Source organism: Psammomys obesus, unplaced genomic scaffold (genome assembly GCF_907164565.1).
Source record: "Psammomys obesus unplaced genomic scaffold, mPsaObe1.curated_primary_1811, whole genome shotgun sequence".
Lineage (NCBI taxonomy): Eukaryota > Metazoa > Chordata > Mammalia > Rodentia > Muridae > Psammomys > Psammomys obesus.
The window spans coordinates 6,461,130-6,488,494 of NW_026596147.1; the positions used below are offsets into that span (position 1 = coordinate 6,461,130).

A 27,365-nucleotide genomic window follows, 5' to 3' on the forward strand; every position below is an offset into this window, starting at 1 on the left:
CCATGGTCAACAAAACCTCTATAACATTTTAAATATAGTCATGGGACTCATTAAAGAAGAGTCTAAATATACTTGTGCCTTTTCTAATGCTGCTCCTGGGAGCCACTTTTGAAGCTTGTAATGAGCTCCTTTTAGACTGTAAGAAAGAAGAGCTTGTTTGTGCCAAATTTCTCTCTTTGACAACCAGTCCACAGCTCAGTCTTATAACCGACTCTGCTATTTCAACATTTTATAATGGAATTATTCATTATTATACATGCAAATGAAACTTTCTAAATTATTTCGGCCATAAAATTTTTCTAAACAATCTTTAAGTGTTACTCTTTATACTATTGCCTGTCTTAATGGCCAGTTTTCCTCATTATACAAGTAAAAAAAATATGAATACTCAGTTATAGGCAGGCCTTGACTTTATACCTAAGCAGTAAGTAGATTTTACACATAAACTGTTTAACATGGAAAGAAATTCCCTGTATAAACATTGAGCAGGTTCCAATTGGCCAAGGCAGTGATGGGAGTGGAATTTACAAGTCTACTCTGCCCTAGGTGAACTTGAGATGTAGTCAAAGACAAAAGATCACAAACGTAACCGTTTCTGGTCCATTTAAGAGAAATATAAAAAGAACCAGCTCTCATTGCACAAGCTGTGGGTTTATACAGTCACATGAATTGTTCACAAAGACAGACTTAGTACTGTCTTTCGGGTAATGACTGCAACTGCCTACATGTTCAGAAAACACTGACAAAAAAAAAAAAGTCCTAACATCGTGGCTATCCCATCAAGGCCTTTGAGGAATTAAATTAAAAAGTCAACCATGGTGACATAACACACTGTGACTTTTGAAAGTGTTCTCTAACATTAACAAGAAGATGGAAATTTGATAAGCTTCATGTAACTTTAACCCTTAAAAGGATACAAAGCCATGGCCTGGTTATTCTACCATAAAACCAACACTATTAAATAAAATTCAATAAACTACAATCAATGAAAACCACATATTTTCCCATAAGCCTTTACTTCCTAGTGTGTTGTCTACTTCTAAAAAAAAAAAAGATTTAACTGACTTTTATTTTCATTTTATTTTTATGGAATGTCTTGGGATCAATAATCCTATAATAATAATATAATCACCTCAAATACCTCACATTACTTTTTCATAATGGCAGCTAGTGTGAGGATCATCATGACTTACGACCTACGTAAAGTTGCTAGGCTTCTTTCGGTGTCAGCCCCTCATCTATAAAGTTGACCCTTGTCCCCCTCATCCTTTCCTCCAAGATTTCTGGACAGAAGGTGAGGTGGGACATATTTACTGTCCCCTCAACAGAGGTTGCCAACACCATTCAACATATATTCTTCCTCACACTTCTTTATAAACCAATGAGGCCCTTGTTCCATGCCTATAAGTAAATCCGCTACTGAATAAGATGGGGTGAAGTTGTGAAAAGGCATAGTTAGAAGTATGGATTCTGTTACTGTTGGTGGTCAATGTACAAGAGGCACCATTCATTCATAGTCTGCGCATCCAATGTGTTCCTTGTCTCTGTATTTTCTACACAGATTCTGCAGAGACATATTCCCAGCATGCCCAGTCTCTGGATGGCAGCATGGGAAGTTCCGTCCCACTCTACAGATCCTCGGAGGAAGAGAAGAGGGTGACAGTTATCAAAGCCCCACATTACCCTGGGATAGGCCCTGTGGATGAGTCTGGGATCCCCACAGCCATCAGAACGGTAAGCCACGCATGGCAGCCTGCGTGTCTCTCTGGGGTCTGCACATGAGCTCCACAAAGGATGGATTGTGCATGACTTTTCACATTCCTCGGGTCTTATAGCACACGGATCGTCCTCTGAGACGTCTGAGCTTCCATGAATACCAGGCTGTGTGGCAGAGGGAGAAAAGCGCGCCATGAAGACAACCACACAGTCTGTTTTTCCGTTTGAATTTAAAATCGTGAAAGTTGTGGGTTGTGCTAAATAATAACACTTTGTTTCTAACTTTCTATCAAGGAGAGGTAATGCCTAGAGAGAAAGGAAAAAAAGGAGGGGGAGGGGATAAAGTGAGTAAAACTCCTTTCACAGCCTCCAATTCCCACATGCACTGTAAAAAGACAAGTCATTTGTTTCTTGAAATGGATGTAAGTTAACACCAGGAGATGGGAAACTGTGAATTGGGACTCGGGAGGTGAGATGATTGGAGTGAAGGGAGGGAATATCATGGGAAGGAGAAACTGTCTGTTTGGAAAAAAAAAAAAAAAAAGGAATATTTGAGTGTCCCTGTCCGCTGAGCCTGCTGAGAGCCGCCTGTGTGATGAGTGAAAGTGTTAAGGGCATTTTTTTTTTTTAGTCTTTAAACTCTGCCAGAGAGTTATTCAGAGTGCTGGGGCAGCCCTTTCTGGCAGCGCTCCGCAGCAGCGAAGCCTAGGCAGGCAGCTGTAGGCTGACCAAGTCCACTGCGAGGGCTGTGGTAGCAGAGAGGCAAGACCGACCGGGAAGCCAGGATGAGAGCCACGGCATCTTTGCAGGTGAAATCGGTTTGGGGAGGAGGGGCTGGAGCAGAGTGAGAGGAGGACGCTCCGGCTGCATAGACAATGCCTGTGCACCCACATCAAGGACTGAGGCGCTGCCAAGAGCAGTATCCCCTGAATGGAAACGCAGGGAACCAGAGACAGTAAGGGACCTAGAGAAAGAACGGTCAGGGTGTCAGGCCAGAGGCAATGGTGAGACAGGAAACGTTTGAAAAGGATGAGAGATGAATTATGAGGGTTCCCCTTCTGTTTTTCGGTTTGCAGTGGTCGTATTTTTATATAGACGTGAGTTCAGAATTGATTATTCTTGGCATCGCCGTTAGAGTTGAAGCCAAAGAAAGTATATCTGCGTAGCATGCGCTTGGAATTTAGACTTCGCCGATTGTTAAGAATGTGACTAATTATAAAGCTTGAAAAATCTGTGTTGGGATGATGATGGTCATATTTAAGTGGCAGAAAAACCCCCAGGGCATGTGACTAATACGTTCTACTTTATGAAGTTGTATGTTTCTGATGACAGTGTTTTGACTTCTGTGTTCCCTTCAGAATTTCTGACTCAAAATGGCTAAATTTGAATTTTCCCAGGATAATGAAGGGATAATGACTCAGGCAGGAATGGTGTCATGGATTTTGCCTGTTAGCCCTTGAGACAAGGTACACACACAGGCTAAGAGATCATTGCTTCCTGTGCAGTGACAGACTCTGTCTGAAAAGATTCTGTCTAAAACCTATGAATGTGCTTTCAAGTTAGTAAATGATATTTAAACAGTGGGTGTGTTAATGTGACCCGTTCTTTTTAATTTATAGATTTTTAATCTGTAGTAATTTTTTTGCTCAAAAGTCTTTGCTTTGTTAGGTTTTTAAGAAAAAAATTCAAGCTGTTGGAGATGATTAATAAAACTTAAGTAAAGGTTTATATTATCCACTGCCAAATGAAAAACATGCCAAATGATAAGCAACCACATACATCCACTAAGCAAGGGATGTTATATTCCCTTATAGAAAACTGAAAGTGAATTATTAACCACTGCAGAAGTTCCTTGTAAGGAACCATAGTTTTTTCTGTATAACTTGCTCAGGCCTTTAAAACTGTACAAAGACAGCAGCGATCCTGTTCATGTTTACTGCTTTGCAGCCTTATAAATTACACATCCAAGTATAGACCTGTGTTTATAAATGCCTGCCATCCCTGGGCCAAGAATGTCCAAGGTTATTTTCTTCCCTCATTCGTGTAGAAAGTAATGATTATCAGACTCAAATTGCCTCAGCTTCCTGCTCAGAATGTACATTAAAACTAGCACTGTCTCAATGTGCCATGTCAGAAAATCCTCTGAGATAACTAACGAATACCATGGTAACAGGATATTGTAAAGTGGTCCAGAGACTGCCCATAACAAGAATTGAATGCTCACTACTTTTTGAGTTCTTGTGATGAAGGGAGATAGCTTTGCAGACCATCCCTTCTCCTGTGACCCAAGATGTCTATGTCAGCCTTTTCCTGCCATATTCTTAAAAACAGTGACAAAAAAAATCCTTAAGGATCAGAGCCCATGAGACTGTGTAAGAAGTCTGGCTAGTTAAATGAGATGCAAGATTTCTTTCTCCTAGTTCAAATATAACACTTGTTTGGCTATTTTAGAGCTAGCAAGGGAAAAAGCAGAACATGATGTTGTTGTCTTACGTGTAGAAAATATATGTTTTTTTTTAAAACGTCTGTATGTTAAATCAGTGAACAGTGCTGATGAAAGTTGGAGCCCTACTGCTGTAGGAGTACAGATGACAGTCGCATTGTAGGGTCCCAGGAGTCATATAGTCCATGCAAAGTGCCTTTAAAGGATGCTTTTACCAAAAGCAAATCTCCCAAGTGGGGACTTCTGCGTCATAATCTCAGTGTGAGACATAACATGCTCCAAAATGGCACTGACAAAAAGAACAGAAGCGTTCACAGCACTTTCTTTAGAGAGAGACACTGAGCTTGCATTTCTGCCTTACTAGCTTCACAGTCTCCCTGCCCGCCAGCTGGGTCTTTCCTAGCTTCTTTGTACTCACCATATAAAGCCAGCAGATGGCCTAACTGTGAGATCCTGCCTGATATAGGCCCTCTGGCAATTGCAGACAACAATGCTGTCTGTCACAACACATTGCCATATACAGCGATGTAACTTCCTTATTCGGCCTCCCTGCTCCCATTGGCTGTGGCCAGGTACAGTGAGAAACTATTTTTATACACAGTTGTATGTTACTTTTTTGTTGTTCTTTGTTGTCGCTCTGAAAGCATAAGAGTATATAAAAGAAATGAAGCCTAATGAAAGGGAAACGTGCCTTTTAGAAGAATAAATGTCCCCTAAAGATATATATGTTCAGGTGTTTGGTATGGGTATATGTTTGTGTGTATGACCGTGTGTGAGCACATGCACACACGTGGGTGGGTGGGTCAGTGTGCTGAGAGAGGCCAGAGGTCAAAACTGGATGTCTTCCTCAGTTGATATCTGGGCTTTTTCACTAAAGCCAGAGCTGTCTCTAGTGCTGGGATTACAGGAGCCCACTGCCATGCCCAGCTTTCTACAGGACTGTTGGAAACAGACACCTTACTGACTTAAATGCTCTACCCAGCCCCCGTATTTCAGGGTTCTGTTTGAACCAGCAAATAGCAGATTCTTGGTTTTTGTGCTAGATTACCCTGGATACCAGTTCCTATCATTTGGCCATATACATATTATATATTTTTATTATTAAATATATTGTATATTTGAACTATATATGCTATTTAATGTATAACATATAGTACATAGTACATAATATATATTTAAATTATAAATATTCATTATATTTGTATACATAGGTATATGTTTGTATGTCTACATATGTATATATATGTACATATATATAATCAATGATGCCCTCAAGCTCCCATTGTAGAAAAAGCCTACAGTGCATATGTAATTCTCAACAGAATTGATGTCCATTTATATCTCTAGTGACTGTCAGAACTGTCTTTCAGAAGTCCAAATAAATTTAAATACTACCTAATAGTTTCTAGGTGAAGAAATGCAATGACCTCATATATTAAAGTCAACATAAAATATCAAACAGTTCCCACTCTCACAAGTACACATTTTAACCAATGTTTTAAATCAGGGCAATGATCTCAGAAAACCTGACACTTTGATTTGCCTGTGCACCGAAGGGTTAACCTCTGGCCCAACTAGCTCTGATAGAATTGAGATAAAGACCTTGCTAAGCAAACTGTTGCTCTGCAGCTAGAAAAGGGGAGGCACGTTCTCACGTTCTCACGGACTGTAAGACAAGAGTCACAGCCAATAAGCTAGGTTGGCGCAGTGTCTCACTCCACGGATTTTAGAGTTCCCCTGCAGTTTTTATTGTTTGAGACTTGTGGTAGTGGAAGGACTGTTCTAAGCCCCTTAACATGCACCGCTGACTCAGAGATCAGGGCAGAGGATGGAAGAGGTGGCTAGCCAGGATCTACCTCTGGCTTGCACACACTCACATGGGTGCACACCTGTACACACACGAATGTGCCCCTCCCCCCCACACACACACGTGTGCACGCACGTATCCAAAGAAAAGAGAAGAGATACAGAACTTTCTCAGATGTAAGTTTCTCAAAAGCATTAAGTAGTAACTGAAGGCTCCAAGATCTGAATGTTCTTTAATGAGGATATTAATTCCCTATTTGTACTGTACCCTGCTGCTTCTAACCTACCTGAAGCCTGGCTCTCGTGAGGAATGCTGACTATCACAGAGTATATAATTTAGCAAGGCAAAAGTTGTCTGCACTGTCTTATTAAAGAAGCTTTGAAAGCCTAGCTACACTTTTATTTATCTTCTATGACTTTGCAATTATCTGATACAGTCAGTATATCAGTCAATTGGACAAGTAAATGCTAATTTTACCTTCATTGAAGCTGATGGGAATAGCTACTGCTTGAGTCAGAAATACCCCCTAGTTAAAATTTTAAATGTCTTCACAGACCACTCGATATAAAATTTTAAGAATAACGATAAGGACTATGGAAATAGATCTGTTAAATGCTGAGTTCCATGCACAACACTCACATAAGAAAGCAGGCATTGTGGCACACATCTGTAATCCCGGAACTGGAGGGGTGGGAACACAAGGATCCTGGAGCTTCCAGGCCTCATAAGCTCCAGGCCTTGTAAGGGCCAGGTCCCAGCAAGAGACCCTATCGAAACCCAGGATCACCTCTGAGGAACAACAGCTAAGATTAAGGTTGACCTGTGTCCTACACACACACATACACACACACACACACACACACACACACACACACACACAGTAATAAGCGGGGCTAATGGTAAATCCATGTAATGCCAGCACATGAGAGACTGAGGTGAACAAATCATGAGTTAAAGGCCAGTTCAGCATACACAGTGAAGCCTTGCTTCAGACACATACAAAATAACAATAATAATAATAATAATGAGCTAACTTGAGTCAAATAGTCACTATCCAGTACTGGCCATGGCTGATTTGAATAAATATAACCATAATACACAATGTTCCAATTCAGTAAATATGGGATACTCTACTTACAAACTACAGAAGTAACAGGATAAAGTGCTGAAATTGGGGTCAAGTCATAGTAGAAATGCAAATCTGCTCTTAGAAATGTCAAATGTTAGCAATGAAGACTTTTCCCAGGAGGGTTGCCTTTTGAGAGTATGAGGCCTCAAATTCTGGAGTCAGGACAGAGGCAGATCGCCATTTCGAATACAGGATTTATTAGAACAGTTCCAACACTGTCAGTAGACATCAGCATAGCAGAGGTTCTGGAAGACAGGCCAGATCCACAAGGCTAAATAAAGCCCCTCTTACAGGTTTCAGGGAGAAAAGGCAGTCAGTTACATAACATACAGCTGGTGAATACCATGACACAGGCTTCCAGCCAGGTTGTCTGAGACACTCAGGTGCCTGGGAAGGGGAAAGACCCAAACCTTTGGTAACATGTGTCCATCTTTTGGAGTGAGCGGCCTCTAGCCCCTGATTACTTGGAGTGTTAGATAAACCACTTTGAGGATAATGAGCGCTATAGACTCACAGTTACAGCAAGGTGCCTGCCTTTTATTTTATAGCAGCCGCGAGAGTGAATAGAGACAGAGGCTGAAGCAGGTGGACATGGCCTGAGCAGCCCTTTGCCCAAACCCAACAGAAAGGGTTTATAATTCTTGGATGTTCTCTTTGACAGACGGTTGACCGGCCAAAGGATTGGTACAAGACAATGTTTAAGCAAATTCATATGGTACACAAGCCGGGTATGTATATTCTTCTGGTTTGGTTTGGTTTGGTTTGGTTGTTGTTTGTTTGTTTTTTTGTTTGTTTATCAAGTCCTTATGGGTTGAAGACTATATATATATATATATATATATATATATATATATATATATATATATCTGCAACTTTTGTATAGACGTTCTCCACACAAAAACTTCAAGACCCCAGCAAACTTAATTTCCACTTCTTTTCAGCATTTCTCCTATTCTCCCTTTATCCTTCCTAAATCACACATCTGTGCCTGGGCCTGTGCCTTAACTATGAGTTGTCAAGAAGCTCCTAAGAGATGTCATTGGAGGCCACCAGGAGCCACGCCTATCTCTGCCACATCTAGGCTTTAGTCACTTCTGCTCCTGTCTGCCCATGTCCCTCTCTTACCTCAAGAGTGAGTGCAGGTGACATCCCCTAATCCCACAGTGTTGTCAAGAGACCTTAAAAGCACTTACTGGAAAATTATGATGCAGAGAATACAGGAAGCTGCCTGGAGAAGAGAAGTCAAGGGACCAGTTTTGCATGCATGACTAGGGCGGCAAGGTACATTACTTCATAAATAAAATCACTCCTCAGAGGCCCAGAGAACGGAATATTTAGAAACAGAAAGTGCTATTATATGCTAGAAAAATAAAAATACATTGCTTTATTTTTTTTTTTGTATGTTTCTGTCATTTCTCTGACCTTCTGTTGTCTTGGCAACAAGGTGGCAGATTCTGGATTATCATGTGTATGTTTCATTTTCTAGATGAGGACACAGACATGTATAATACTCCTTACACATATAATGCAGGTAGGACGGCTTTCCTGGCTTGTTTGCGATGACACCCCACATGCCACTGTTGGGGAAAGGCACCCCATCTTGTCCTTTGGTCCTTTGTCTCACCACTCAGACCTCATGTCGTCAGTTACTGTGATGAGGAGAATGCCCTACTTCTCTTCCCATGGCATGCCTAACAAAAGATTGATCCTTTTCCCCCAGAAATGGGAACTAACACTGTTCTGTGTCATTCATTCCCCCCTGTTGGTTTATTCTCAACTGCAGGAATGTTTAACCACAGTGCGAAGGGGCAGGGTGAAAGAACAGACTATGGCCTGGGTTACACAACAAAATAAAGATCTTTTTATCAGCAGAAAGCGTAATTATAATTGCGTAAGACCTCTCAGATATTATTCCCAAAAAACAAGTCAAGCAAAGTGTTTTACGACCACGTTCAGGCTCTTGCTCCAAAATGGAACCATTCATTGAAAGGTCTGGAAACCTCCCTCTTGGCTAAGTCACTTTTCTGACTCAGAGTTGCCAATGCTCACAATGGAATGACTTCAGCTCTGGACATTCCCACTTGTGTTTGGATGTGCTGGTTTCTTGTGGAGTGGTCTTCATGCTCATGTGAGAGACCCCTAAAAAAAAAAAAAAAAGTTCCCTTTCATCAGTTTTTCCTAAGCCTCACATCAGGAGATTCTACCCATCCTTAGCCATAGACCCAGGACTATGCCCTCATTTTAGGGTCCCCTTGCCACCCTAGTAGAAATCTCCATGAGACTTTTCCCCTTCCGATAGTCTGATGACCAGCAACCAGCCCTTTAACTGGGTGATTTTGCTGCTCAGCTCTAAAGATAAATGAGATAGGGAGTAAAAAAAAAAATCAAACATCAAGGTATTGACCTTTGAGTTAGACTCTGTATCCCCGGATTATTGCAGGAAGTCCATTAACATAAATACTCCCTTCCTGGTCCTGGTCCATCAAGCTCAGCTCCTTAATTTACCTCACAAGTTGAAGTCTGTGGAATTGACCCAGAAACACTTAAGAGCAGGTGTTGCCTAATGTCACTTCTCATGGAAGCAAACCTACACAGAGAGGCACTCAAGCACAGATAGACTTAGCCCAAGATTAAGACTATGAGAGACTCAGAATTTTTATATAATTTTAAATGTTGAAATTGCTGCATCTTGCTGGTAATTAATGAAGCTGAAGTTCAGTTCTTAGCCTGTAAAGCTCTAGAAGTTTCATCAGTCAGTCAGCAAAATACCCATAACTCCTCTCTACTTTCGACTAACCCACGGCTTTGTGTCTTGCATGCTGTTCCCACCACCCTCTCCTCCCCACCAAACCAGACCCAACTCTAGTCCCATGGGATACCTACTATCTTCTCTGTCTCATGCATCATTGTCTAACTTTCTCCCTTGGATTTTATTAACTATCACCAACTCTCTTCAATTACCTATCTTCCTGTAACAGCTTGGTGCGGAGGGCTCACCTTCCTCTGTCTCACGAGGAAGCAGAACCTCGTGTATACAGCATGTTCAATATTTGTTGGAATGCAATTACCATAACAATCGTGATGTGCATGTCAGTCTCACAGAGGACTCGCTGCTATCCTAATCTTCCTCTGGAAGTTTACCTTAGGCGTTAGTTTCTGTAACAGAGAGCATACCTTGCTGAATACCCGTAAGTCCGTTTTCCACTAAATAGCCTGGATTTTCATTAATTCTACAAGAACTGATGATTTATCATAATCAGTGCTTATGTGCAAGACAAATGGATGTCTAATTAAAAAGTGATAATTTATAAATCAGTGTTGGTACATTAATAAACGATGTACCACCTAATGTGTATATTATGAATATGCTTATTGGTAATTATGGGAAAACCGCTGGTGATTCTGCAAAGCCCAACCTCTTCATGCACTTGTTATTTGCCTGTTTCATTGTTTTTTTTTCTCTTTCTCTTGGTAGGTCTGTACAACTCACCCTACAGCGCTCAGTCCCACCCTGCTGCGAAGACCCAGACCTACAGACCTCTTTCCAAGAGCCACTCAGACAATGGCACAGATGCTTTTAAGAAGGCACCCTCCCCAGTGCCTCCCCCGCACGTTCCCCCGAGACCAAGAGATCAGCCTTCAACCGAAAAGTAAGGCTCCTTCCCCCAAAATGGCTTCTCTTAGGATAAAAGCCAACCCACAATGGCACCCAGTGAAGAGTCGCTCCACCCAGCACTGTGGAGCGAATGTATGCATAAACTTACCAGTCTATATGGAGCATCTGAGATGATGCCGGACACTTTCAGGGAAGTCTGGGTCATGCTAGCACAATGCTCTAAACTAAACTTGATGTACCAGGAGCACGACCTTTATTTTTTGTGCGAATATGAAATAAAGAGGCCATGGCTATCGTTTGTAAGTCAGAGAGCATTCGTCCAAGTACTACAAACAACAACAAAACATGCACACGCACATACAATGTCCAAAGGCCTTACATGTGAAGCTCAGTGGTATTGGTTTACTCCACACACACTGGACTGTGAGTCCAGTTGCTGAGCTGAAGGGGGCTAGCATGTGTACATCATTCATGAAATTTCAGTCTTCATAAAGCTTATAGGCATGAATACAAGGCCACTCTGAGCTACATAATAACTTACAAGCCAGAACTAGCTACATGGAAGCATTCTTTCTCAAAATAAATGCATGTAAACAAAGTAACTGGGAAGAGTTGGCTTGGATTCCCTTTGCTACCCTACCTTAGAGAGAGATGAAGCAGTTAATTTTTTTGTTTTCACAGATTTGAAATTTTAGGTCTTTTAAGATGCCTTTTAAAAACCAAGGAAAATTACTCTTAACTCATAAATAAGGCATTAACAAGCATATGTGACTCATTTCCACCAGTTATTTTAGCTGATTCTAATTTTCGTTTCTCCACTGAAATATTTTTTTAAGTAAGCTATTCACACTCGAACTTTTTCTGAATACATTTCAGTTGTGTTATTTTAGTAGGACTGTGGCTAATATTCCTAGTTATTGATAATCTTTACTGACAGTTGATTATGAAGAAAGCACTGGGCTAAGCAATTTCCATGTATGATGTCATTTTATTCTGATAATAACTCAGTAGGACACGTTCTACCTGACAGAGAAAGAAACAGGTTAGAACATTACAATAACCTTGCTCTATTTGAACGAATAGAGTAGCCTATGCTCTCTCTACTGGTGATTAATAAGTAGTAATGGAAAAGTTGTTTGTTATTACCAGTTTTTATATTGCTGTTTTTTTAAGTATTCACTATCATGTACTGTCTTAGTTACTGTTCTGTTGCTATGAAGAAATACCATGACCAAAGCAACTCTTTAAAAGAAAACATTTAATGAGGGCCGCACTCACAGTTTTAGAGGCAAATAGACAGGCATGATGCTGGGCAGTAGCTGAGAGTTTTGCATCCTGATTTGCAGGCAGCAGGCAGGGAGACAGACACAAACTAGTGTGGGCTTTTAAAACCTCAAACCTCATCCCCCATGATACATCTCCTCCAATAAAGCCACCCCTTCTAATCCTTCCCAAACAGTTCCACTAACTGGGTGCCAGGCATTCAAACATATGAGCCTATGAGGGCCATTCAAATCACCAAACATACCTCACAAGAAAGCATACTCAACACCATTAAGAACTGTGCCATTAGAAATAACTGATGATCGCTTATAAGATCATGATACACAGCAAAACAGACACATACCACGTGTCAGGGGATTTTCACCTTAATACCTCTTTCCTCGAGACAAATTGCGCAGAAGTACAAATGTCTTAAAACTGAGAAATAATTATCACCACACACATTTTTTAAAATTTATTATGTCTATAATGCTTAGAGAGCAAACAGGACATAGTCTCACACAGATAGGAAAACTGAAATGGGAAGGTTTCTGGCTAGAGCTCATGTATTCTGTATACACCTAGGACCTGGTTCTCCTTTTCTCTTAGAGCACTTCTGTGTCCATGAGTACATGAAGAAAGAATTTCATTTCTTTCCATGGAAACAGAATTTCCAAACTCAAAGTCAAAAGCTCCTTTTGCTCAAATATAAATAAAATAAATATGTATTGAAGAAGTTTTCCTCTTCTCCAAGGGAAATTTTCTGATTTAGCTCTAGCTTCCTGGAAGAGCTTGCTGTTCTGAGTCCTCCTGTGAAAATGTACTTGCTCAGAACCCTTGACAGACTCTCAGTGGCATCAGTGCAGGGAAAATACCAGATTCCCCTGGGAGAGAGTCTCCAGGTTCATACTCAGGGGTCTCCCACGCCGCTCTGCTTATCCCTATGCATGTCAGCCCAAGAGGTGTAGTTGTAATTCTCACGGATGCACTCCAATGCCCTTTACAAGAAACATGATCAAACATGGGGTATGCATTATCCCTGCTCACTCCAGGTCAACGGGTGGTTAAACTGACAAAGCTTCATGGAGCACACCGCCACTTATTTTAAACTCAGCCACATGCAGCTGCTGTTAGGAACCCAGAGGTCTAACCACAAGTCGCTATCCATGTGTCTACAAACCATTTTTGTGAATTTTTGCAGCCATAGGCACACTCATAAATATAGAAGAAAGAATGAGCTATAAGAGATAGTTTACTATAAGTCATTTATATAAAGTTACACGTATGTGGAATTTTTCATAATTTTTTAGCCAGAGAGATTTTTGGTTACTTGAGGTTTTTGTTTGTTTGTTTGTTTGTTTGTTTGTTTGGTTGGTTGGTTGGTTTTTTTATCTCTCAGGGTAGGAGAGAGGACTCAGCAAGCTTGTGATTAAGCCTGAAGATCTGAGTTCTATCCCTAGAACCCATAGCAGGGGGAAAGCATTGATACCCAAAATTTTTTCTTCTTCATGCATACATACAAGCACACAGACTCTAAACCAATAAACTTCCACTAAAATTAACCTTAGGTGGTATTTCACACGAGCTTTATGCACACAAACTGTCTCAATGTGTGGTTCGCTGTTCATTTGCAGGCATGACTGGGACCCTCCAGACAGAAAGGTGGACACCAGAAAATTTCGATCGGAGCCAAGGAGCATTTTTGAATATGAACCTGGGAAATCATCCATTCTGCAGCACGAAAGACCCGTAAGCACTTGTCATTGATCAAAAAGCCAGCTTGCTAGGTCACAGGGGTTCCCAAGGAAACCTGAATCTCACCCCATTTCATTTATTTGACATTCCTGAGAAGTCGTGTTTATTTTTAATCACAATTTATGTTATCTTGTCTCTGAATTGAAAGAGTAGCACTTGAGTAGCACATATATGCAAGACTTATTGTCATTAGCTTACAGCTAGCTGTGCCTAATCATGACACTCATACATGAAACGCTTAATAGATATCCTAGCTTACGAGTGAGAAAAAAAGAAAAAAACATGAATCCATACCCTCGATATACAGACCCAGGCAGATGAATCCCTTGACCTCAATGTTGGTTTCCTACTGTTGCTTGCACTTAAGAGAAAATTTCCCCAAACATACTTCCTATAACAAGTTGTTTAGTTGGTTTTTATTAAATGCCTCCCAGGTTACCAACCCTCAAGCTTCCTGACTGATTACCACCTTGATAGACCAAGCTTGTATTTCTCTTTATAGTCTTTTTTGTCTATTTTAGTCACACACACACACACACACACACACACACACACACACACACTAAGCAATGTAGGAACGTGAAAAAGACCACTTGCCTCCACTAGAGCTACCGACAGCTTCTCCCCTGGCCCTCTTCCCTTTGAGTCCTCTCATCGTGATTTGCTTCCCTTGTTTTTCTGTCAGAGATCAGTGTCCTCAAGACCTCTTTAAAACTCAGCCATTCCTCGGTAGGTCCTAACTTGCTTCCAGATAAGCCCTGTTGGTATTTGCTTTGTGAGCTCCTCCAGAGGCGCAGAGCGCCACACTCTTACATAGACTGCAAGATCAGCCCTGACATTTAGTTGGACAGCCTGTGACCTCACCACACCCAACATGAGTGTCCTTGATTTAGAGTTTGAAACCCTGTGATTTGTGGTTGTGTTCTTGAGAGGTATGTCAAAAAATCTTCCGATCACATAATTCAACTGCCTTTCTTCAAATAATTCAAATTTCTTTGCATGTTAAGATTACAACAGAGAAACTAGGGGGTAGGGTATTATTGATTCCAGGCTCTGAATTATAACCCATTAATTAAGTTGTCTGACTGAATGTGGAGAAAGTGCAATCTCTAAGCCAAAATTCAATGGAAAAACAATATGACTTCTGAAAAAAAATTCCACAAAATAATGAATATCATATTAAATTATAATAGAGACGCTCTAATGGTCATTCTGATGAGTTATGAGGCTCTTGGGATGATGATGTGACTGAAGATAAGAAACCTCTTATGTGGCTAAAATGGAAGTCCATTTAAAGAAATCTCCCCGTTGGAGCTCACTTATGGGGCCCCCTCATTGTGGCTGAGATGGCTACAAGCCTTTGGGCGCAAGCTTTGAAGGCTCTCTGTTTTAAAGTAGCAATAACAGTGATAGAAATAACAATAGCTGTGAGTACCTACTGCACGCCAGACTCTAGATTTAGTAATAATCTCTTTATCTCGTGTAGCTTTCCAAGCAGACACACAGACTTCCTGCCTTACAGGTCAAGAGGCTGAAGCAGCATTAACTGGATGCTGTGTGGCATTCGCTGCAACCAGCTGAGCCTCCGCAAACTTTTGCTTGATGCACTTCGCTTCTGTGCCAGCTGCTTTGATGTGCTTTATCACTACTCTGTGAAGTGCAGGGAGCCTTTAGCTAGTACTCCCCATCACCACAATTTATTTGATTGTTTTAAGTGGATAGTATAATAAGTGGCTAACTTATAATAAGTTCGTATTACTTACTGGCTTTACCAGAAAGCTGGGTTTGGGGTAACTATAATGCAAGACCAGTATTCCTGGCTGGTCTAAGAAGCCATGGGCATGGTCAGAGATTCTGCTGTGGCAAAATCTCTTCAGCCACAGGAAAAGATGAAAGGAAGCAACTAGTAACTTGGAAGGAAATGAGAATGGAAGGCTTACATTTTTATCCCTCCTAAACAATTTTGTTGGGAGCCAGTTTTTTGTGACAAAAGATATGAGTCAAAGATATAATTTTGGCCAAGCTTTGTTAAATTATTGTTATTATAGAGTGAGATTATTACCTTTAAAAAAAAAGTCAATCCTGAATTTATCCCACTTTAAATTGGGGGGGGGGGGAGGCTGATTAGTCAGGGCTGTTCAGGACCAGCCAAGTGTCTTGAAGGCTCAGACTGTAGAAAAAGAGGGTGCGTGACTGTAATCCCAGTGCTCGGGGAGGCAGAGGCAGGCAGATCTCTGTGAGTTCTAGGCCAGCCTGGTCTACAAAATGAGTTCAGTACACCCAAGGCTACACAGAAAAAAACCTGTCTTGAAAAACCAAAAGAGAGAGAGAGAGAGAGAGAGAGAGAGAGAGAGAGAGAGAGAGAGAAAGGGAGCTTACTAAGAGTGGCATCCCATCCAGTGGATTTCAAGGCCTTGTGAATGCATCTTTTGACTTCTTACCCAGGGGTATTTTGAGAGCATCCCTTTGTTCAGTTCTAATTTTTGAAAATCATAGACAGCAGCTAAGCAATTCTATGCTATTCTCCTCGATTTCCAGATAAGCCTGTCACCTTCCCTCACTGTTTCTTGAGTCCCCCTCACTATTTATGAACTTGAGTTCTTACTCACAAGAGAAATGTCATGGCTCTTCCAGTCCACAGTCGTCTGTTGTCTGGGTTACCATGACACATACATTTCCCTGATTAATGAATCCAATCTCCAAACAGTTTTTTTTTTTTAAATCCTGTAAATCCTAAATGTTCTCCTGACTCTCTCTTGTCCCTGGAACAGAATCTAATTCCCTTGATACAATTTCCAAAGACTGAAAAACAACAAATAAAACCTACCAAAATCCGGTGATTTCCCCCACCACACACACACCTCCCAGCCATACAGAGAGCTTGCAGTCCCTTCTATTCAGACCTTCGCATGGTCCGTTCTTTCTCCCAGGGAAGCATGCCTCACCCCCTCTTCCTTCATGTGGAAATTTACACGCTCAGATCACCAAGTTTATCAGAGGCCCATTTCTTCTAGGGGCTTGCTCTCTCCTTTTCTCCCCTCCCCCCGCCCCGCCTCCAGGTTTATCACTTCCCCTAGTGGCTTGTTCCCCCTCAGCAGTGGGTTTGTATCTCTCTTTGTTAAGACACCTGCAGTTCCCACTTTGACATCCTTTCTGCAGCCTGTTCACTCGTCTGAGTTCCTCACTGTACGTTACACTCCTTGGAAGCAGGTACCTTGTCTGACATAGCATTATCTAATCCTCCAACTCGGTGCCTGGCATGTGTGCCTCTGCAGTCAGTACTCCCTGAGTGACTAAAAGAATGGGAACCAATGTTAGCTTTGTAGATGATGGATAAAGTTGGCGAGAGACTGAATCTATGAGGCCCAGTGAGTCTCCATCAAGGCACAGAGATGGAATACACAAAGAACTCTAGCTCAGCTTCCATGAGGGAATACTTCTGCTTAAACAGAAATCCTCAAATTCTGGGGGAGAAAAGGTTGCCTTCATCCTTAATATTGAAGGGAGATAGATAGATAGATAGATAGATAGATAGATAGATAGATAGATAGATAGATACAGAGAGATAGAAATGAAGGCACTTTATATATTTCTAAACAGGAAGCAAAAAGGAAATGCATTTCTTTAAAGCTCATAAATATTTATTTGACTATAAATTTCAATGCTGACTAAATGAGCCTAATGTGTAGCCCAGCAAAGGCCTTGCAATCACAAGAAATTTGTTTTTAACTGACTTGATCCACAGATTAGACTACATTTTCAGTTTACAGACTCCATATAGCAATCACAGCAACTCTCCTGGGATAATATTAATAAAAGCGTAATGGATGATCTGAATTGGACACACCTGTAGATAAGCCACATTGTTATTACGCTTAATAAAAAAAAAATACGTAAAGACATCATTACCTTACATACAATAACTATGGTTACACATGATAGTAGATAAAGGGAGCACACACTGGATGCGTTGAAATGCAATCTAAACCACCAGCGAATATGGTTTATCCACAAAAATCACAAAGAGTTAAAGAAGCTATGAAAATCTGAGAAGTTGTATTTACTAAGCTGTATTCTACTATGAAGACAAATAGATGAAAAGCATGCTGTGAAGCTTAAAAGCCAAAGAGCAAATCCATGTGTATCAGTAGATACACAGAAAGGGTGTGCCCAGTGAGAAGACTGGGGAGAGGAGAGTTTCCCTAACCTCAAACGTAGCGAAAGGCGTTTAGGTTGGAACTTCAAAAATTATTCATTCTATGGAATTGTGAAGGACAGTCACACCTAAGCTCCAGTCTTAGCATATCTCAAGCTCTTCTCACACCAGAAACACACGATTTGTGCTAGCACAAGGTTGCTAGGTTTGTAAAACTGACAGAAACAAAACAAGGTGAGAGAGCTGTCCATCAGAGGTTTGCTCGCCTGCCATCGTGAGAATTACATTTGTAGGTTAACTGTCTCCTAGTGGATTCCTAAGTGTTCGGATTCACAGGGAACAAAGTGGAGTCTCTGATGTGAGGGAGATGATGGCATGGTAACAGCATTCATTTGCATATGCTTCAGTTGTCTGCGTGCGTTGAGTGTTGTAGTGTTTCTGTGGACCTTAGCAGCAGCTCCGGATTGCTACAGGACACATTGGATGTTATTGTGTAACTATAGGAATTCCATAGGTCAGCCACAGCAAAGAGACGATTCAAGTTCTGGCATGTCATGGGGGGGGGGGGTAGCTGTTTGTTGGTGATTTTGATGATGCTGTTTTCTTTTGAGACAAGGTCTTTCTATGTCGCCCAGGCTGATTTCAAACTCTTTCCCCCTGCCTCTTGGGTGCCTGTAACTCCAGTGTGTCCCAGCCACCACACCCAGCCTGCAAATCAAAGGCTCTGCCCCAACCTGTGCCAGTCACTGCATCCCAGAACTACTGAGGATAACTTGTCACTGTTTGAGGGACTTTCTGTCTTATGTTTGTTTTGCACAGATTCAAGCAAGTTGCTCACTGTGACTATAGACTGAAGCTTTAATAAATAGTACAAACCGTGACGGTTCTATTTATTAAAATTGCCATTTTCAGGTTTGGAGCAGAATAATCTTCCCCTTTCCCCAGAAATGTGTCTCCACCAAGGAGAATGTGATCTGTCCATTGTAGGGCTTCTTTTTTATTGTTGCATTTTATTCACTTTGTATCCCTGCTGTAGCCTCCTCCTCGCCTCCCCCTATGCCCCACCCACCCTCCCTCTTTATCCCCTGTGCTCCACCCACCCTCCTTCTCCCCCTATGCCCCACACACCCTCCCTCTTCTCCCCCTATGCCCTACCCACCCTCCCTCTTCTCCCCCTATGCCCTTTCCCGAATCCATAGGTTTTCTTTTATGTCAAGGTGAAGTTAAAAAGGCTGTTTTCCTACTTGTTTTAGTAAGTTTGCTGCCCCCCTACCGTTCATAGTGTTTTGGATTAATAAAATGCTTATTGATGTAATGACAATGAAACATTTCAATAAGCTCATGACATAATAGTGGCTTTTTTTTTTTTTTTGAATGTGGAAATTTCAATGCTCCCAGCACTATACGGTTATAGAGCTACTCAGTGGGAATCCTTGAGCTCCTTAAGAATTCTAAGAGAATAATATGAGATTAAATAGTGGGTGTTTAGCAGCCCTCCTGGGCGGTACTGTAGGCATCGCAGTTTTTCTCTTTGTTGGCACGCACAGCTTTTGGGAAACCAGGTAACTTTCCTTAGAATTTTTTCTGACTTACTAGGTTGTACTGTGCAACTATACACATTTAATTAGGGACCCAGGATATATCAAAGTAGCTGCTGTGGATACAGACAGTACTTTGAACATCGTTTTCTGGAAAAGCAACCAGCATGGCATCATCTAACCTGGTATTTATATTAAAAAATATTAAGCATATCACTGGGTTAAGGAAAGGCTGTATGTCTATGTTCTATATCTAAAGTAATTGTGTTTGTCTCCTCTGAACTGTCTATGTTACCACCCTTAGCATTTCTCTCTTAAATACCATATTCATAAATCACCTGAGATGTAAGTCAGTTACACCCTCCCTCTCCTACTCACTGTCCAAAGCCTGATCCTCCCCACACCCTTTTTTAGATCCAAGTCAGCAGGGGAGATTGAGTGACCGATTTCTGGGAGACTTGTTACCTCTGGATCTTTGCTGTGGTGGACCCTTCTTAAATGTCCTCATCACTGTCACCCCAACCATAGCCCCTTCCTGAAATGTTAGTCTCCATGACTAACCGGCAGCTGGTGTCCTCCAGGTGCCCATCAAGAGCCCCTGTCTAACGAACGAGTGTTTTCCCCACCCCTCTCTCTTACAGCCCCCTCTCCCAACAACTCCGACACCTGTTCCCAGGGAGCCCAGCCGGAAGCCTCTCCCGGTGTCACCCTCCACCGAAGGCCTGCGTAGCCCTTCCCCTCCGCCCAGGAGCCGTGTCCCCGCACCCCGTCCAAGTGCCCCAGCGCTCTCTCCCACCCTGGTGAGCCCCTCCCTTCTTCACCTTCTCTCAGGCTGTGGGGAAGCTGAGCTCAGCCTTGGTTCTGAGGCTAAAGCATGGTCAGATCCCAGTCCCTGCTGGGGTTTTCTTGCTCCCAGACCCCTACTTACCCTCCCCTCCCAGCACCCTCATCTTCACCATTCCATGCTCCCGCCCGCCCCATACGCAAAGTCTAGACATGGCATGCTGCCACTGCCCAGTTGCCAGTGACTTCAGGGACAGTGGACTGGCCAGTCCGGGAGAGCACCTTGGTGCCTCGGTTGGACCTGTCTGGTATGCCTCCCATCCCCACTGTCACTGCCAGGATAGTTTCCCTAGTTCATGCGTCAGGCTAAAGAATGAACTGTGGCGGTGACAGGGACCCCAGTGACACCATGGCCCCTCATTTTCGTATCCTCATTTTGCTCATTGTACTTTACTTCCTCCGTTCTGTCCTGCTAAGGTGTGTTGGATGAGTCCGATGCATGTTTGCGTGTGGGTGCGCGGGAGTCTTCATACCACACAGCGTTTTCCCTCACATCGCTCAGTGTGCTTTTTCCTCCCCTTTTCCTTCACATCTGCTCTAGACGGGTCGCATAAATCCAGATGACATAGATTTAGAAAATGAGCCCTGGTATAAATTCTTTTCAGAGCTGGAGTTTGGACGTCCGGTAAGTGAGGCCAGACAATTCCTATAAGACAAACAGGAGACTGTTGTGTGATTTTTAAAGCCTATTAATTGTCAGAAGGGAGACGTGTGGTGTGGAGAACAAAAGCTGGATGAATAAAATACATTTGGCTCCAGCTTTGTGCAAATTCGCTTTTGTACCAAATGCCTAAACGTGTTCATTCCCATATTTTTTTTTAATTTCCAAATCATGCATTAGAATCACATCTAATTAATTGCAAATCTAGCATGTTGGGGCAGTTTCTGTCTTGGAATATTTAGGTCCATTAGCACAGCTTTAGGGGAGAACTGGATTGTGTAAAGTATCTTTTGGTCTAGTTTAACAGTAACAAGCACATTGCTGTCTACAAGAATGACTGCTACTACAATTCTTGCTTGCTGAGGAATTGTTAGACGCCCTGCAAGGTGCTTAGTTTCCGACTCATTAGCCTGGGGTGTCTTCCTGATGCAAGTCCAGTAACGAGAAAATAGACCAAAGGTCGAAGAGGTTGCCCAAAATAGTCAGAAATTAAACCTAAGCCTGTGTCATACAACAATGAAAATCTTTGGGCAATTTGCACTATAACACATTACTAGAACATTCCCACTGTAAAATGATTCTTTCAATAGGAGAGATATAACAAAGAATTAAGAAGCCCTGTGGACCTTGATTCGTAGTGTTCTTCATGAGCTACCAGCAGATCTCTGATCCCTAGAGTCCCGTGTTGAAAGCCCTCAGTTTGGCCCTCATGGGGTCTGATGGATCTGTGTGGGACAGGGTTAATGAGGGTTTCAAATACTTCTCCAGACTCAACTGAGGAATTGTCTGCGGGGTTCATGTCTGCAACCTGCACTTTACAAACCCTAAACTGTTGGAGAACATGTCATTTATACTGCCCAGCAATTTTATTAGAACTCGGGGTCCTTTTCTTCTTATACCATGGCATGTAAGGCTTTGCAATTATGCCGATCATATATTTCTTACTTATGTACATTGAAACACAGCCTTGGTTAGCCTCGCTCTGTTTTATTGAATTGAATCAAATACGACTGTAAACAAATAGTAAATAAACATCCTGGCATTTCTATTATCTGAGAAGAGGGTTGTTTCCTCCCATTTTTTTTTTTTCTGGTATTTCCTCTTATTATCACAAGTGTATTTTTTTTTCATTTAGGAGAATGCTCTCTTGTTTTTCTTATGTATTTGCTATCGTTGGGTAGAGTTTCTAGAGACTGTACCATTTACTCTGTTGGGCCCAAATGACCAGCACTTTCTGTAATCCTTCTCAGCGACACCAGCATGTTCTCCCCTTAACTCCTCTAATGTTTCCTGAAAATGCCTTGCAATCTGCTGTGGCCAAAGACCGGGAGTGCTGATTTGGATTTGACAAATTGAGTTTACAAATCTACTAACTGAACACGAGCAGCTTTGCGTGGTGCTTGAGAATGTTTAGGGACATTGATTGCACTCTTGCTCGGTGGCTACCATTTTGCTCCGTTCATGTCGCTCTTTATGTGTACCTGATGCTGTCAGCACTCGGTTTCTAACTGTTGTCACTTTTCCACATGTTCATACTTGCTGCCATTGACTCTTCTCCATCCCATCTCTCCACTTCTGCCTCTGTGGTGCATCTACACCCAGCCTCCTAAAAAGGCTCTGGACTATGTTCAAGATCACTCTTCCGGTGTGTCCAATGAGGTAAAGACAAATTCTTCTCTCTTTCCGGGTACCCCCCCTTTGTTGCTGTCAGCCTGAACATCTGTGTTTTTATAGATCACTGTGCTGTACAAGCTGGTTTTGAAAACTCTTGGTGTCACTGTGCTGTGTGTAAAAGCACTGTCTAGATAAGGCAAAGGGGTTGGCTGTTTATGAATTCCAGGTGATAAATCGTTCCAACTGTTACTTCCAGTTAAAATATTCTGCAGCATGAAAATAAAAACCCACATATTAAATGTTGGCAATGTATTAACTATCCATTTTTTTACAAACTAAGCAAAAGTACCTCTAAAAGGCTTCTAGAAGCCAATTTTTCATTGTGCGTAGAGGTACAGACTCAAGAGTTTGATTCTTGGGCCATCGAGGTGACTCACTAGGTGAACGTATTTGTTGCAAAAGCCTAATGACCTTAGATCCCTGGAACCTACCCACTGTGGATGAAGAGAGCATTCCCTCCCATGCTGTGGCAAGTGTGCTTATACCCACACAGACAGAATAATATATATATTAAAAAGCAAAGTTTAGATTCTTATACGATCAGGTACTTATTTATTCTATTTTCCTAAAGGTTATTGTTATGCCTTTGTTTTCCTAAATGCTTGTAGATTTTACCATCAGTCAAGAATAGAGCTGATGAATCCTGGGCATGTGTGTTCCAGTTTCCCAGTTCTACATCCTTGATGGGCATCGCTAATCCTTTTTGGCGTTATAATTCAGGCAGCCACTCCAGCAGATAATCATCACTGCCACGTGGGATAAAACTTAGCTGAGCTCTGCTGAAGAATGCTTATGAATGGGGCCGGAGAGGTTACCCAGTGGTTAAGAGCACTTGCTAATCTCATAGAAGACCTGGCTTTGTTTCCCAGCACCCACATGGCAGCTCACAATCACCCACAACTCCATTTCCAACACCCTCTTCTGGCCTCCACCAGCACCAGGCACACATATGGTGCAGAGGCATGCAGGCAGGCAAAACACTCATGAATTGAAAATAAGAATGGTAATGCTTAGGACATTAGCCAAAGAGCTAGGTGAAGGATTTATGCCAAGCCATGTAAATTTTTACATGGATTTAAAAAAAAAAAAAAAAAGATAGTATGAAAGGGAAAAGAAAGGATCCTAACCCCTCCCCCCAAAAAAAAGGTTATTTTGAAAAGCACTCAGAAGACAGAAGCAGACATGTTATTGTTCTGCTAACTCTCTGGCCCATAGGTCTTCCTGTGGGCAGCCATGATAGAAGCACACAGAATCAAATGATTCCATCACAATATGTGCTGTATGTTCTTAAGTGACTGCAACACTTACTATCTTACCTTCATCATGAAGCCCTCATCCAAGCTATGTGAGCCAAGAACTCACGCTAAGGATGTCATCCCTTAATAGGGATGACAAATAGCAGGCATCATGTTCAAAGGCGGAATACTCAATTTTTGAAAGATTCAATCTGCAATGTCAAGTTTAGATCATGTAATAAGCATCATGGTGTGTGTTAAAACAGGGGAGTGGCTGAAAAAATTATCAAAGAGAAAGTAAAATCTACTAACCAGGAACTTCTTGAGGTACTGAATTCAGTAATTTTCCAAGACTCATATTTTGTAGACAAGCCTGCACTCTAAAGAGAATTAAGTGAAACAAGCAGTTCTATTCTGTATGTTTTTGTTATCATTTCAGCATAGGAACAACCTAGGAATTTATTTTGAAATTCAATCCTGTCAAATATTTTTCTCATGTTTTCCACAATGTAACTATGTCATTGTATGGATGGACTTCCATTAAATTTATAATCCATTTGTGGAGAAGGATAGAAGGATATCTTTATCATATTGAACATTTCTTTCCAATTTTTTAAAAATTCAGTATGATGTGCTTAAATGAATCAACATTTTAAAAAAACAAACATTCCCTCCCCTTGGGTATTTTAAAGCAGGTATTTCTGGATTTTTTTTTATAGTAGTCGGTTCATTGAGAGCTGAAAAGGGATTTAGACAACATAATATTCAATTCATTGGTCTTCTAGTAAGAAAAGTAGAATGGAATAACTGTAAGGAATGTACATATCATTACCTACTAAGATGGCTGCCGAGAGACCAAATCACTAACTGTTCAGCCTCCATTTCAAAGCTGTTTCCTTTAAACCACACTTTTTACCATCTCCAGTAGATGTATTTAAAGCTTGGATCTTCCAGACACTATTTTATTTTAATTAGTGAGTTTGTGTGAAATGGGTTCTGGAAATTAACACTACTCAATAATTACTGAACATGGAGATGGAAAAAGCTTAGGCTGTGGCCAAAATACTACATTAAAAAAGCAGTTTGATAACAGTGGAACTATGTGTTCTTATCTTTTGGGGACTGAGAGGCATGAGTGATTTCAATAGCATGTTAACTAGGGTGCTAACTTAAGAAACTGGCCATTCAGAGTATAAGAAGAGAGAATCTCACAAGTTATTTAGGTTCTGTCTTTAATAATATTTGTATGACATTGCCTAGCAAAAAAAAATGTAAATTATTAGGTAATCCCTAAGCTATCATTTATCAAGTACCTGGTTTTATCACGTATATGTTACAAATGACATAATTTTAAGTCAAATGTAACTAAGACATTTGTTTGCAGATGTCAAAATGAAACTTATACGTTACTAATTTGAAACAAAATTTTTAGAAGAGTAGTTAAGAACTTGTTTACAAAGTTTAATCAGTAATTACTTAGCAGAAAGAATGATTTAATGTCTGCTGGACCTTGAAATAACCTTCGACTGTGTTAAAACAGTGATCACATGCAAATGATGAATAGATGGTGTTGGATAAAATGAGCTAGTTCTTTTCTGGAGGCTCATTTTTTTTTTCCAGGTGAAGTGTCCTAATTATCATACAAAGTTTTGCTTTAATTATTAATCTAAAGTTTTTATTATTTCTTTATAATTGACAACTGAAATTTCTCTTACTCCATAAAATCAAAGCTGGTTTTACTGGCCAGCAAGACGAATCAGCTGTGACTGAGTTTATCCCTAGAACCCATATTGTTTAGGGAGAGAATTGATTTCCTCTAGTTGTCTTCTGACCTCCACACTAGTACCATGGTGTATGCACACACTAAATGTGTGTGTTTTTTAATCCTTTTAAACTGTTTTTTTTTAATCCTTTTAAACTGGTTTCAATTTATTTGGAATATAAAAAAACAGAAAAAGGAAAAATAATTACAGTTTGTCTTAACTCTGAAACATACTTTATCAGTCTCACCCAGTATTTTATTTCATATTATGGTATTTATCCAAGCCTTTCATACTGGGGGCTCTTATTCCTCATCTTCCTAGGGACATTCTGAAAACATCTTGAATCTGACCCTCTCAGTGGTCAACTGTGAATCAGGCTGTCCCATAAAACCCACAACCCATGGACAGTGGTGCTCTGACACTCCCTGAGACCTCTTCTGCAAACATGCAGAATTATCTAACATTCTTTTATTCCTTTTCTTTCTTCCTTATTATGTTTTTCCTACTTTCTTGTGTCCCACTCAGACAAATTCAAATAATCATATAAACTTATCAACACAGAACATTTTTCTACTCCTACATTTGCTGAGAACATAGAAATCTAGGAATTTTCTAAGAAGTACAAATATTAAATATGCTTTTTTCTGTCTAAAATGAAGAAGCAATGTTTTCATGCTAATAGGTGTTTTTGTTTGATTGTGGGTAAGATTCCATTCTCAATCAGTAATAGAGAATTAAAGTGAAATATTAATTATTAGGCTTGTCAAAATGATCTGTGTAAGAATTGTAAAGTTACAACCTAGTATTTTAATTGGGAAACTGATAGTATTTGACAGTTAATGGAAAAGAATAGTAGAAATCACTTATAAAGTGAGATCTTTATTTCACCTAGGTAGGTTTTTAATATTCGGATAAAATATTTCTATATGTAGGAATTTAATATAATATTAATCAACTCTTGCCTTTCTGGCTTACAATTGTAAGCCCTCATATAAACATTTTCAAAATATAATTTCCACTTTTCAACAAACCTGAGTTAGTCGATGGTGATGAATTGAGCAATAAGCATGACCAAAGCCAAAAGTATATCAACCAGACATACGTTTATACTCTATGAGCGTTAAGATCTTATCACAGTGTCCCCTTCAATATTCAGAGATTTGACACCACCCCTCTCTAGTAATCTTGACATTTCAGCAAGTGTCTCAGAAACAGACATGTACAATGGAAGCTTTCTATCTGCTGCTCCTGTCTCGCATCAGTTTTAGAGTGCTGCCCAGAATAAGATGTGTAAAGCATACCCTTTAAAAGAGTGTATGTTGATTTGTTCGGTCATTTATTTTAAACCAATCCTAAACTCAAATTGTTCTAGATTTATAAACCTGTACCTGGCTGGGGTCTCAGGCAACTGAGGGTGATGTCAATTCAAGTTCTTTGAGCTATATGAAAATGGCATGTGCCGTGATAGAAGAAAGACCTATCAAGTTCTGCTTGTGTGCTCTATTTTCAACGTAACACCTGGCAGTAACAATGAAATTATGAAGAGTCTTATGTTTTATAAGGATTTCAAGATGACTGCAAATGTTTTCTCACACAATAAAAGCCAGCCCTTCAAGTAGGAAGCTCCTACTTAGCAGTTGTTGGGAGCCTGAAGTTAATGCTGACGATTTAGCCCTTTAACCCTATGTCAGGTCAGTGTTCCTGATGATAATGTTACTGACTTTTTTTCTTCACGATGAAATGAATGTCTTGGTTGTGTTACCTCA

General features: G+C 40.8%; 1 protein-coding gene across 8 annotated transcripts in view; it reads left to right on the forward strand.

Annotated features, from left to right (window-relative positions):
- The window catches only part of Sorbs2 (sorbin and SH3 domain containing 2), a 197,031-nt gene that overhangs the window by 133,223 nt on the left and 36,443 nt on the right, over positions 1-27,365 (forward strand). For 3 of the 8 annotated variants that reach the window (XM_055593643.1, XM_055593636.1, XM_055593638.1), the window contains 8 exons: positions 1,562-1,734; positions 7,757-7,823; positions 8,582-8,626; positions 10,571-10,745; positions 13,609-13,723; positions 20,065-20,223; positions 20,808-20,891; positions 22,530-22,586. In XM_055593643.1, coding sequence (XP_055449618.1) covers positions 1,562-1,734; positions 7,757-7,823; positions 8,582-8,626; positions 10,571-10,745; positions 13,609-13,723; positions 20,065-20,223; positions 20,808-20,891; positions 22,530-22,586 — 875 coding nt within the window. The remainder of the gene's footprint in view (positions 1-1,561; positions 1,735-7,756; positions 7,824-8,581; positions 8,627-10,570; positions 10,746-13,608; positions 13,724-20,064; positions 20,224-20,807; positions 20,892-22,529; positions 22,587-27,365) is intronic. The other 5 variants (XM_055593640.1, XM_055593642.1, XM_055593637.1 and 2 more) reach the window with 4 other exon arrangements.